Source organism: Rhinatrema bivittatum, chromosome 4 (assembly GCF_901001135.1).
Source record: "Rhinatrema bivittatum chromosome 4, aRhiBiv1.1, whole genome shotgun sequence".
NCBI lineage: Eukaryota > Metazoa > Chordata > Amphibia > Gymnophiona > Rhinatrematidae > Rhinatrema > Rhinatrema bivittatum.
Window position 1 is genome coordinate 105,220,243 of NC_042618.1, and position 13,592 is coordinate 105,233,834.

Genomic DNA, 13,592 nt, shown 5'->3' on the forward strand with positions numbered 1-13,592 from the left:
TAAGAAAGAATAATCCAGGTCAGACTGAGTAGCCATAATATGGCAAGCAGCGCAGAGAGAATGGCGCTTATGTTTCTTTGCTGCCGGAGCCATTAGAGACGGCAGTTGCAAATTCAGTCAGCTCGCGCTTGAAGACTTTGTGCGCACCTAAACGGGCTGCAGCACGGTGCACGCATAGCCCGTGCGCTCGAGAATTATGTGCCTAAGTAGTTGTGTGTGTAGACTGTGTGTGAAGTTGTGCGTACGACTGCGCGCAAAGTTGTTCGTGCACTTATCCTCACAGCGCGCGTGTGCAGAGCCGGCATGCACCGTGCGTACCAACGCTATATGGAGGGCAATGCAAGGCGCACAAAACTGCGTGCAAGATGGTGCTGACACAGCCTACCACGCGGTGTGCCGACTAAGCCTGAAGCGGGAACGAGCCCACTAGGGGGCTGCTCAACCTACTCAGATGCCCACTTCCCTTTACAGCAATGGAACGGGAATGTCGGTATGGCACGCCGAGCAAGGAGACCAGTGGAAATCCTTTTGGGGGTTTTTTGTTTTTTGTTTACTTACCTGGACTCAGCGCTTACCGGCTGAGTACAGATATGGGCTCCGTTTGCAGGGGGAAAGGGTTTTGGCTGTCACCGCCGTGCTCTGCTTCCTGTACCCACTGCCTTTTAGCTGCTTCAGGAGCGAAGTCCATGCCGGGAACTGGCTACTCAAGGTACACCTCTGAGGGATCTTGGAAATTGCCTCAGGAATTCTCAACTGGTATCACCGCAGGAGAGCAGGGCTCAATCTTTCTCCAATTTAAAGGTAAAATTTCCTCTTCTAAAGACTACGGCAATCCCAATAGGAAAGGCACGTCCACATCTGGTGGGAGACGGAGAGATACTGAAGGGCTGAGATCACTGCAAGGGTATATCTAAGGTGGCATCAGCTTTGAAACCTGACTCCGTCTCCATCTGCTAGAAGGGAGCATATAACCCATTGGTCCTGAGTCCATCTGGCTACATGCTAGGAAAATGTGGCTACATGCCTCATCTGGCTACATGCCACATCTGGCTACATGCTAGGAAAATCCTCATCTCCTCAAATGATAATATCCATCAACCAACATCATTCAACGCTCACATCACATGTAAACAGGTGAGAGATCTTGGGGTGATTCTAGACAACCGACTAAACCTCAGGAAAATGGTCAATACAACAACGAAAGATTGCTTTTACAGATTACAGGTCCTAAACGACTTAAACCTCTCTTATTCTTCCACGACTTCAGGACAGTCCTCCAAGCGTTACTGTTCACCAAAATAGACTACTGCAGCGCCCTGCTACTAGGACTTCCCAAATCCTCTACTAAACCGCTGCAGATGATTCAAAATGCGGCAGCAAGATTGTTAACCAGTACCAGCCGCCACGATCACATATCACCAATTCTCAGGAATCTACATTGGTTACCAGTAAATTACAGAATTCTATACAAATCAATCACCTTAATCCATAAAACTATCCATCATCAACTTCAACTTGACCTGGAAATACCTCTCAAACTCTACTCTTCTATCAGACCAACTAGAGACATGTACAAAGGCACTCTGAATGTTCCCCCCACTAAAGCCTCACGCCTCGTTACGACCAAAGACAGAGCCTTTTCAATAGCAGGCCCATCGATCTGGAACAGTATCCCATCAAACCTCAGACTGGAGCCATGCCTTTTAACTTTCAGAAAAGGACTTAAGACCTGGCTCTTTCAACAAGCCTTCCCTGAACCAGACAATCAATAGTTGGCCTTCATTGCTACTCGGTCTGGCACTCCATTTTTCAATGAAGGAATAAATGGACTCTGAGACATTAAGGTTAAAACACCGTCTTTAAGTTTTTAACTTGTACTTTCTATGGTAAAATTTCTTTTACCGGCCTATCTTCCTTCCAGCTTGTTGCAAGCTTCCAAGTTCTCTCCCCTTGTTGATTGTAATTTTTGACTTATTCCTACTTATTGTTATCTTTCATTTACGTGAATTTGTTACTCTTGTTGTTTTCCCTTTGTTAAACTGTAAACCGATCCGATATGGTAATTTACTATGAAGGTCAGTATAAAAAACTGTTAAATAAATAAATAAAATAAACTTTACAGTGTCCCTTAGTCTCTGTATTTTTTTTTGGATGAGTAAATAATTGATTTACAATTATCCATTCTTTTCCACTTATGATTTGATAGACCTCTATCATATCCCCATCAAGCCGTCTCTTCTCAAAGCTGAATAGCCCTAACCTCTTTATAGCTTCTCTTCAATGAGGAGCCATTTCATTCCTTTTATCATTTTAGTTGATCTTCTGTGTACCTTTTTCAGTTCAATTATCATTTTTGAAATGTGACATGAAATAACACAGTACTTTAAATACGGTCTCACCATGGAGCAATACAAAAGTATTATTACATTCTCCATTCATTTCCTAATAATTCCTAACATTCTGTTTACTTTTTTGACTGCTGCCATGCATTGAGCCAAGGATTTCAAAGTATTGTCCATGACGATGCCCAGATGCTTTTCCTGGGTGGTAAATCCTAATATGAAACCTAACATTGTATAACTACAGTGTGGATTACTTTTCCCTATGTGCATCACTTTCCACTTGTCCACTTTAAATTTCATCAACCATTTGGATATGGGGCAGGTGGGGGGAGGAGGGAGGAGGGAGAACAAGAAAAAGGCAATGACAGGGAGAAATATGAAAATAAACAGTAAGAAAGGAGGTAACATTTCAGTGGAAGAAAAGTGGACAGGAAGTTAGCAAGGTAGGCTCCTACAACAAATGAGTTACCTTAAATCTAGGTACAAATCTGGTGAACTCTTGGTGCCAATTGTTCAGTGTAGATGCTGGTGAAATGATCAGAAAGGGCCCCCAGATGTTCTCTCTCTGATAAAGAACAAGACAAGTCAATCAGAGGGAAACCAGTGCAGGAGTATGGAGAAATATTGACCAGGTTTCATTAAAGGAAGGTTGCTGAATATTGGGCAAACTTCCTCAGTACAAAAAAGAAATCTAGGCAAGTTCTGACAACAAACACTTGGCTCATACCATGATGGTATCACATTTAGATCTTTTACCCATAAGCACAAGACTACAGAACAAAGCCATGCCTCATGAAGAAAGCCTCCCTCCTGACTATTGTAATGCCCTACTCCTGGGCTTACCATACAAAACAATTAGACCACTCCAGATACTGCAAAACACAGCAGCAAGAATTCTGACTGGAAAAAACAGAAGGGACCATATCACTGATACCCTAATTGAACTACACTGGCTACCCATTGAACAGAGAATACAATACAAATCACTATGTACCATACATAAATTAATCCATGTCGAAAAAACAGAATGGCTAAACACTGCACTGAAAGTACACGTCTCCAACAGGAACCTGAGATCCGCAAACAAGGCATTACTAACTATTCCCTCCGTTAAAACTGCAAGACTAACTCAAGTAAGGGATAGAGCCCTATCATTAGCAGGGCCTACATTATGGAACACCATGCCATCAGAAATCAGACTGCAAAAAGACAAACTATTCAAAAAGAGCCTAAAAACATGGCTATTTAAACAAGCATACCACAAAGAGAAGGGAGAATAGAATCCAAAGAATTGCAGAAAGCGATGAGTCTGTGCTTTGACACAACACACCTACTCATTATGAATGTTTTTACTTTTTTACTTTTAAGCAGTAACAGATAACATGTAGATTATTAATAATTTTGAACCGACCTAATAAACCTAAACACACAACCTCACCTAGCATCTTATAGCTATTATGAAACTTTATACTGTACCTTACAGGCACCTGTCTAGATGTTAAAATAAAGCTACATTTTTAAGTGCCTTATTGTTAACCGTTATGACGGCTTCTAGCTTAACGACGGTATAGAAAAGAGTTTAAATAAAATAAATAAAATAATGTTGCCCTTAAGCCATGGCACATCTCCGTATAGGGTACTAAAAACCCTTACATCTCAGGAATACTTACCGACAAATAATCAATATCATGACTCCCAATTAGCTAGCAGTACATTAGCATCTCATAAAGAACGAAGATGGAGCAACACAACTGAATCCTCAGTCTATACTGGACTAAACAAAATAATCTTATTTTCTTTGATGGATGAGTCACCAATAAACAAATAAAGTAAAACAACAAGCATCAGAGTATCTAATAAGCACAAGGTCCGATTCCCAAAGGCATGTCGCTTTATGTCAGGTCATTCCTACTATGCTTCTTAGAAAATGCAGCAATTCTGCTTTTCATGCATTCTTGTTTCTAAAATACATAACATGTTTAGGAGGTGCTTGCCCACAGTTTTTGAGAGGCTGTAATTTTAGGGCAGGAAAGGTTATCAGGAGCTAAATGTGAGTCAACTGTGTGGTTTTAAGGACTCCACCTCACCTCAAAAAACATGGTTCAAACGAACTTTCTCCCCAAATTGCTGCCATTTTTATTTGCTCCTTCCTCAACCTCTAGAGATGTTAGGACTACCTTGTCCACTTCAGCAGAGTGCCACAATAGCATGCTATACTATATATTGAGCTAATAAGTGGACCAGAATTCAACTTTTAGTAAAAGTGGTGTGTGTATACGGGCGCTCACATGCACACGGGGCCAAATTTCATGATCAGGCAAAAATTAGGAAAAAGGAAAAACACAAAACATCTGTGAATCCCTTTGCTGACATAAGTTTGTAATACTGCATTGTTTACCCACAGCTTTAAAGTTCTGGAAAGGATGAAATTCCACAAAAAAATGTGTGCAAGCAAACCCCTATGTAAAAAGCACCGTGGAATTCATGCTCCTGAAGGCTAAATTTAAGGCTTGAAGAAAAAAACCTGCTGTAAGGCCACTGGGTGGCATTGTTTTGTTATAGGGGTTCAAGTATTATATTAGTTGCTTTCTGTTCCATTTCTGTTCTCACCCATCTTTTATGGAGAAGATTTTACTTACTCCCCATGTTAAGCTGTAGCAGCCCTATATACTAAAAGTCCCGTTTCTTTTTCTCGCTGCATCTTGTTCTGGAACTTGTTGGACTAAGCTCATGCTAACACAGCTCAGACATCATTTCACAGACATTAAGCAAAGTTTAAATAACCCAGTTAGCCTGGTCTCCTTCTGGCATGATAAATGTGCTGTATTCCAGTATATGGAAAATGGACAAAACTTGCTTACCTCAGCAAGGTGCGCAAGCAGAGCAATACTCTGCACAGTTTTACCCAGACCCATTTCATCTGCCAGGATCCCATTGATACCCTGTTAGAAGAACAGATAATATTTTATATTTTTAACCCACTTTTACAAATGATGCTTAATGTGCCTTACAGCATTATCAGAATTTAGGTGCAAGATGACCCTGTATGAAAAAGCTTTCAATCTAAGTGGGTACCTGAGGCAACGGGACTTGCCCAAGTTCACAAGACTGGTTCTCACTGTTCTAACCACTAGGCCATTCCTTCATGAACAAAGAGCAGAGCATGTTATGACTTGAAAGGACCTGTTCAATAACCAAGTCTCCACATAGCTACTGCAAATGAGGTGAGGGGATCACATCAGGGAAATCTTATTAACAATTGTTCAATATTTAGCCTGTTCTCTTCTTCCAGATGAGCACCAACTCCTCTGACTGCCTATGCTCTTCTGCTGGGAAAATGGTGGCATCTCCCTCATTCTGGAACAGAAGCACCCTCACAAGCACACATCAAATCTAAGAAACAAAATCTACACTGTGACGGTTGTCCTTTGTTTCTTGTGGTTAAACATGATATACTGGGATTAGGCTCTGCAATAGTCTGAATGACTTTCTAACCACCAGATTCTCAAAATAGGGAGCGACAACACAGCAGTGTGGGGCCAAGTTACCTGCTCATACAGGTTAGCTAGCCAGTTCATGCCCTTTAACTGGTAGCCTTTCAGCTTGCCATTAAAAATGGTGGGCTGTGGAATGTCTTCTCCAGCCCGGATAGATGGATTTGCCAGACTGTAGCTCTCACCAAACCCACTGCCCGATTTGCTAGCAGCTCGCAAGGCAGCTGCCCGGCTCTCCTTTGCATCTTCATCAAATGATCTTGTCTGAACAGGATAGAGAAAGAGGGAAGCATAAGAAATGGCTACAAAAAAACCCAAAAAAAAACTCCACCCCAAAATCACCTTTCCGGAAAACACACATGATTACTCTGCATTTTTACTTCAGACATGCTAAGGTTGAAGACTACTACTTAATAACTGACCAGTCCTTGCATATTCAAGTTTGGTCATCTGCTCCACTGGCAGAGCCAGGGAATAAAAGATTAGCATTAGTTCAAGAGATGACATTATTAAGCAGGAGAACTGTAAAATAACCAAGAAGAGACCCCTTCAAACTAAATATACAAAACAAACAGAAGTTAAAAAAGAAAAAACAAAAACCTAAGTGTTTGAGTCGAGTATGGCCAGTGGTACCTGACCATTTGGAGATAAGTAAGGAATTCTTTTTTGTGTAGTGGGTCGAGATAACGTGCTTATTTTGGTTATGTGTTTGAATGAAAAAGAATACAGATAATGGACTTGTGAAAGGGTTTCCTTCTTTGAACCGGCAGATGAGTGAGCTGAAAGCTGTCCATTGCTGATACTGCTTGGGGTTCATTGCGAGGCGAGAGGTGGTGGATGTAAATTAGGTACCACCATATGTCTGATGCCGTGTATATTAAGAACAGTATAGTAAGTGGGGTAGATGATAAAAAGTGAGATCGAAAAATTTTTTTTTCTTTTTTGATCTCTGTTTCGACTATTAAGCAGGAACCAAGAAAGAATTTTTCGGAGAAATGCCAGTGATGGAGTGCCATCAATTGCTTTACAATAGCAAAGAGGAAAACTAATTGCCACCACTTTGTTGTTGTTATAATTACGATTTTATTCTTCGTGATATTTGTCATGCTACAAGTAAAAAACATTATAGAAGATAAAGTAGACAGAGAACCAATAAATAGAAGCAGGAGAAAAAAGGGGTGAGGGGAAAAAGGGCTACACAAAAGAGGTAAAAGTTAAGGAAAAAAGGCAGAAAGCCCAAACTGACGACAGAGGTATGGTATTAGCAACACCAAGGCAATGTTACTTCTAATTTTGAAAGTCTACATGCACAAAAGTGTTCTTTTGTGCAACTTTTTATAGGCTGAGTTCAAATCTGTGTGCTATGAGCCAGTATAATGCAAATAATATAAGGATTTCTTATGCACATTACGTTTTGCCTTATACACAGGGTTCACGACCTGTAATGTGTGCGCACATATGCACAGCTTAGAGGTAACAGTGCTGAAAGGAGGGAAGAGGAGGGAAAGGAAGTGTACGAGAAGGAGCTGAACTAGGGCCAGACAGAAGGCCCAGGGTACAGATAAGATTAAGCATGTTCCTACAGTATACCCACCCGGGCCTGATGAATCTGATAAGCATCCTCTGCATTTTTCAATGCCTGGGCCTTGTAGTATTCACTGTCTGAAAACAGCACATTAAATAATGAATTGATGCAACATAACCATCAAGTAGCTCACACAACAATAAACCTTCCCAGAGATCCTATTTATTGAATAACTATATAGGCACTAACAAGCAGGTGGGAAAAAAAAAAAAGATACTAGAAATTTGTCTTTAGAGAGTGGATAAGTGGGGGTCACTGAACAATAGCCAACTCTTTCTAGTTTTCTGATATCCAAAGCTGATAAATATTATTAGGATCCTCTCACACTGCGTTGCAGATAGGGCCTGGTATACAGTGCCTTGCAAAAGTCTTTATACCCTTGTACATTTTTCACATTCTGCTGTCTAAAAAATACAAATCAAAATGCATTAAAGATTAAAGTAAGAGTTTGTTTCACTGATCTACACAACATTATGAAAGAATTATAGAAATATTCCAAAAGAATAAAAAAGCTAAATAAAGGTCTTAATTGCATAATTCTTTATACCCTTTGTCATAGCAAATCCAAATTAGCTCCGAATCAAAATATTACCTTAACACAGCCCATAATAATTTAAATAGAGCCATCTGTGTCCAATCACAGTAGCTGAGCTGATCTGAATAATCCTGAATCAAGCTGTTTCTGTTGTATTAGGTGAACCTGATGCAAAAGTCAAAATATTCTGAACAAGAAGTTGCTGAAAGAACTCCAGGATAATGTTATTTAACAGGCACAGATTGAAGAGAAGGCTATAAAAAATTTTAATTTGTTTGAATATCCCTAGAGACACTGTTAGGTAAGGTTTGGCAGCACCGCAGTCAGACTATCCCATCAAAGTCAGTAGTTTTGTGTTAAGGAAACTGGCGCAGGTGGTCACTGAAAGACCTAAGATTACTTTAAAAGGTCTCTGGCTGAGACTATTCAATGTTGACTATTCAACAGTTGCAATGGCTTATATGGGAAAGTAGCAAGAAGGAAGTCACTACTGAAGAAGAAAAGCAACACTTAGGGAACACTGCGTGCATGTGGGAGCACATTTTGTGTTTTGATGAAGCCAAAAGGAAAATTGGTTACCACCTGCTAATTTTCATTCCTGTAGTACCACAGATCAGTCCAGACAGCTGGGTTTTGCCTCCCATCCATCAGATGGAGACAGATAAATTTTGACTGACTCTGCCACTTAACCCGAGGTGCCACCTGCAGTCTGCCAGTATTGAACTGTACCCAAGCCAGATACAAAAACCTTTAAGAACCAATTGAACTATCTTACAAGAAACAAACGTTGCCTGCACCAAACCCTGGGTAGCAGTAACAAGAACCTGAGCCATTCTTCATAGGAAATCAACAAGTGATCAAGCAGACTCTGCAGAGAAAACAGGCAACTGAGCGGACTCTCCAATACCCCCTTCCCAAACTGGGCGGGACTCTGGACTGATCTGTGGTACTACAGGAACGAAAATTAGCAGGTAAGAACCGATTTTCCTTTCCCCGTACGTACTCAGATCAGTCCAGACAGCTGGGATGTACCACAGCTTCCCTACAGTGGGCGGGACTGCGAGAGTCCCGCTCGGAGTACACTTTCGCCAAAATCGCCAGGCTTTGGAACCTGGACATCCAAACGGTCATGCCTGGCAAAAGCGTACGAAGACTTCCAAGTAGACGCTCTACAGATTTCTTGCTGCGATGCTTGCTGGCATTTGGCCCAAGAGGCCGCTTGCAAACGGATAGAAGGTGCCCAAAGACCGCCCGGCACCAGACGACACTGAGTAATGTATGCCAAGTTAACAGCCTCCTTTAACCACCACGCAATAGTAATCCTGGAGGCTTTCTGCCCCCATCTAGGGCCACTCCACAGAACAAAAAGATGCTCAGACAAGCGGAAACTGTTCATCACCTCTAAGTAACGCAAGACAGCACTCTTCACATCCAACTTATTTTATTTAGATTTTTTTATATTCCGCTTTTCACACTTTTTCCAGCGCTTCAAAAGTGGACTACATTCAGGTGCAACTCTTTGACCAAGTCCGGAAAGGATGGCAATTCCACAGACTGATGTAAATGAAAAGACAATACCACCTTAGGCAGAAAAGAGGGGACCATTCTTAAGGACACTCCCGACTCCGTAATTTACAAAAAGGACACCCTGCAGGATAAGGCCTGAAGCTCTGACACCCGTCTGGCAGAAGATATCGCCACCAGGATGATCACTTTCAAAGTAGGATCTTTCAATGTTGCCTGCTTCAAAGGCTCAAATGAAGAAGTACACATAGGGGCGGATTTTCAAAGGGTTACCTGCGTATATTACGCGCATAACCCCGAAAACCCGCTCCTGCACACGCTGAGCCTATTTTGCATAGGCCAGGCGATGCGCGCAAGCCCTGGGACGCGCGTATGTCCCGGGGCTTGAAAAAAGGGGCAGGGAGTGGGCACGGCGGTCTGGGGGCTGGACCGAAGTCTCCGGCACAGTGGCCGGCCGCCCGGAGGCAGGTGCAACTTATTTAACAAAGGTAAGGGGGGGTTTAGATAGGGCTGGGGGGCGGGTTAGGTAGGGAAAGGGAGGGGGAGGCGGAGGGAACAGGGAAAGCCATCGGGGCTCCCCTAGGGCTCGGCGCGCACAAGGTACACAAGTGTGCACCCCCTAGCACGCGCTGACCCCGGGATTTTATAACATGCGCACATGTTATAAAATCAGGCGTAGGTCTTAAAATTCGGCCCATAGCTTTCAGGACGACATTCAAGCTCCAGGAAGGACAAGGATTCCGAACCGGAGGCCTCAAATGTTTCGCTCCCCGGAGAAAATGTGCCGACAAGGCAACTCCTTGCACTTTGCCACGAAAACAACCTAGGGCCGCCACATGAACTCTCAGGGAATTAAAGGATAAACCCTTAACATCCCTCACAAAGCCCCCACCTTTGCGCTCAAGGGACCAAGACTCAAAAATTCCCCTTACTCTGACTTACGCCAAAGACGTGGAGGTCTTCCTGGACTGGAGCAGGGTAGTGATCGCCCCTTCAGAATAATCCTTATTCCTCAAACGCTCCCTCTCAAAAGCCAAGCCGCTAGACAAAAGTGATTTGCCTGAATGAAACAAACAGGGCTTTGATGCAAGAGATTCGGCAGGTGCCCCAACCTCAGGGGTCCGTCCACTAATAGGTTGATCAGTTCCGCGAACCACGGACATCTTGGCCACTCCAGAGCCACGAGAACCACCTCGCCCAAGTGGATTTCTATGCGGCACACGGCCTTGCCTATTAATGGCCACAGCGGGAAGACATACAGGAGAACATGCACTGGCCAGGGCAGAACCAGGGCCTCCACCCCTTCCGCACCCATCTCCCTCCGTTTGCTGAAGAACTGAGGAGCCTTGGCATTACGGAACGTCGCCATCAGATCCACGTGAGGAGCGGACCACCTAAGACAAATGAGTCGAAACGCCTCATCCGACAACTCCCACTCCCCAAGATCCAACTGATGACGGCTCAAAAGATCCGCTTGCGAATTGTCGACGCCTGCGATGTGGGATGCTGCCAGTCTCTCCAGACTGAGCTTGGCCCAGGCGACCAACTCCTTGGTTTCCTGAGCTACCGTACGGCTTGTCGATTGATGTATGCCACCGCTGTTGCGCTGTCCAAGAACACCCTCACTGGCTTTCCCCTGACCAGGGGTAGGAGAGCTTGGAGAGCCAGCCACACCGCTCTGGTTTCCAACCAGTTGATCGACCATGAGGCCCTCCTCTGGAGACCACCAGCCCTGCACCAATCTCTCCTGACAGACCTCTCCGCACCCAGAGAGGCTGGCATCCGTGGTAACAATTGTTCAAGATGTGATATCCAGGTCTACTCCCCTGCGCAACTTATCCGGCTGAAGCCACCACTGTAGACGACTTTGCTGAGTCCGGGAGGGGGAGAGGCAGATGAAAACGCTCAGACATCAGATCCCAACCGGATAGTAAGGTGGACTGTAGAGGCTTCATATGAGCAAATGCCCATGGTACCAACTCCAAGGTGGAAGCCATAGATCAGAGCACTTGCAAGTAGTCCCATACTCGGGGCAACGTCTTGCCTAAGAGCGAGTGAACCTGAGCTGCGACTTGACAATCCTTTCCTCGGTGAGGAAAACCTTCCCCATGCTCATGTCAAACCGTGCCCCCAGGAACTCAAACTTCTGGGAAAGAATCAAGTGACTTTTGGCCAGGTTGACTATCCACCCCAACGCTTTCAAACACTGGAGGACTCAATCCAACGCTCCCTGACATGAGGACTCTGACTTCGTTTGAATCAGCCAGCCGTCCAAGTAGTGATGGACCAGGACCCGTTCCTTGCAGAGAGCTGCCGCCACAAAGACCATGACCTTGGTAAAGGTCCTGGGAGCAGTCACCAATCCAAAAGGCAGGGCGCAAAACTGGTAATGCTCTCCAAAACCATGAACCTCAAATATCTCTGGTGATCGCGCCGTACCCCGATGTGCAGATATGCTTCTGCCAGGTCCAAAGAGGCAAGGTACTCCCCTCTGTGTACCAATGCAATGATGGACCACAGAGTCTCCATATGGAAGCGGGGGATTCTCAGAGACTTGTTTACCTTCTTTAAATCCAGAATGGGATGAAAGGTACCTTCTTTTTTCAGTACCACGAAATAGATGGAGTAACAACCCCGCCTTCGCTCTTCCGGAGGCACTGGCATGATGGCTCCCATCTCTCGAAGGCGGAGGACAGTGTCCCGAACCGCCACCCTCTTCTGCTCGTAAGAGCATGAGGAAACCAGAAAACAATCTCTTAGAGACCGAGCAAATTCTAAAGCGTAGCCTTTTTCTATGACCGACATGATCTTGACCCACTCCTCATAGAAAAGAGCCAACCTGCCCCCTATTGCAGGCACAGAGTAGTGAGCCGGCCTCGCCTCATTGGGGAGATTTAACTGTGCCCTGTCCCTGGGAAGAGCCATCTCGCCCAGGCCAGCAGCCACGAAAGGACTGGTTCCAAGATTACTGCCTGCTGGCACCTTGCCATGCAGAGGACCCAGAGGAGGACCCAGAGGACCTGAATCGCCGATTTCCATGAAAATGAGAGTGATAGGGAAAGGCATTTTGAGCCTTCAGTTTGTCCTCTGGTAGTTTATGCACTTTATTTTCCCTGAGGGACTTAATCATGTCTTCCAAGTCCTTTCCGAAGAGCAACTTTTCCTTAAAAGGCAGCAAACCAAGTTGTGTCTTGGAGGAACTATCTGCCGCCCAATTCCTCAACCAGAGGAGCCTGCGAGCTGACACTGCCGCCACCATGGTCCTGGAAGAAGCACATAGAAGGTCATAAAGAGCATCCACACTGTAGGCCACGACAGCTTCCAGCCTTTCGGTCTGAATGGATTCCGCGGGTGCTAAAGATCTGTCCATCTGCAACTGCTGAACCCAGTGCAGGCCCGCTCTCAACATAAAACTGCTACACATAGCAGCCCGGGCACCCAGTGCTGACATTTCAAAAATCTTTTTGAGATGGCCTTCCAACTTTCTATCCTGAAGATCCTTGAGTGCTGTAGCACCAGTGAGTAGAATGGTCGTTTTCTTAGTGACCGCTGAAACTGCAGCATCCACCTTAGGTATCCTCTGGAGATCTAGCGCTTCCTCTGGAAGCGGATACAACTTGTCCATGGCACACATGACCTTCAGCCCTGTGTCCGGGGTATCCCACTCCTGGAAAAGCTGGACCCAGTGGACCCAGTTATGGTGGGGCTCCGAGACCCCTGCTGGGGTCTCGGAGCCCCACCATAACTGGGTCCACTGTACCCAGCTCCGAGCTCTCAGAAGGAGTGTCAATACCCAGTTCCTCCAAGAATATGGGAATTAGTGGGCTTAGCTCCTCCCTATGTAACAGTCGGACCACCTTGGGATCATCTCCTTCGACTGCAGACGCCTGTGAGGAATCGCAGTCTGGATCCCGAGGACCCAGCACAAGGTCCATCCCCGGGGGTTCCTGCTCCTGCAGATCATCCTGCCGCGAACCCTCTAAGGAGGTGTCTGCTTTCAGCGCAAGCAGAGAAGACCTCAGCCACCACTGGGCCTTTGGGTCCCTATGCTTGACCGGAGCCCCTGAATGCTTACTGGCCTTGCTCCGGTGCTGCTTGGCCGACCTGCCTGC

At 45.0% G+C, this 13,592-nt stretch overlaps 1 protein-coding gene across 7 annotated transcripts in view; it reads right to left on the reverse strand.

The window, feature by feature from the left end:
- Nucleotides 1-13,592, reverse strand: part of INO80 (INO80 complex ATPase subunit) — a 435,009-nt gene that overhangs the window by 303,078 nt on the left and 118,339 nt on the right. For 6 of the 7 annotated variants that reach the window (XM_029598597.1, XM_029598598.1, XM_029598599.1 and 3 more), the window contains 4 exons: nt 7,431-7,498; nt 5,891-6,100; nt 5,204-5,284; nt 2,812-2,907 (listed from right to left, as the gene is read on the reverse strand). In XM_029598597.1, the coding sequence (XP_029454457.1) occupies nt 2,812-2,907; nt 5,204-5,284; nt 5,891-6,100; nt 7,431-7,498 (455 nt within the window). The remainder of the gene's footprint in view (nt 1-2,811; nt 2,908-5,203; nt 5,285-5,890; nt 6,101-7,430; nt 7,499-13,592) is intronic. The other variant, XM_029598600.1, reaches the window with a different exon arrangement.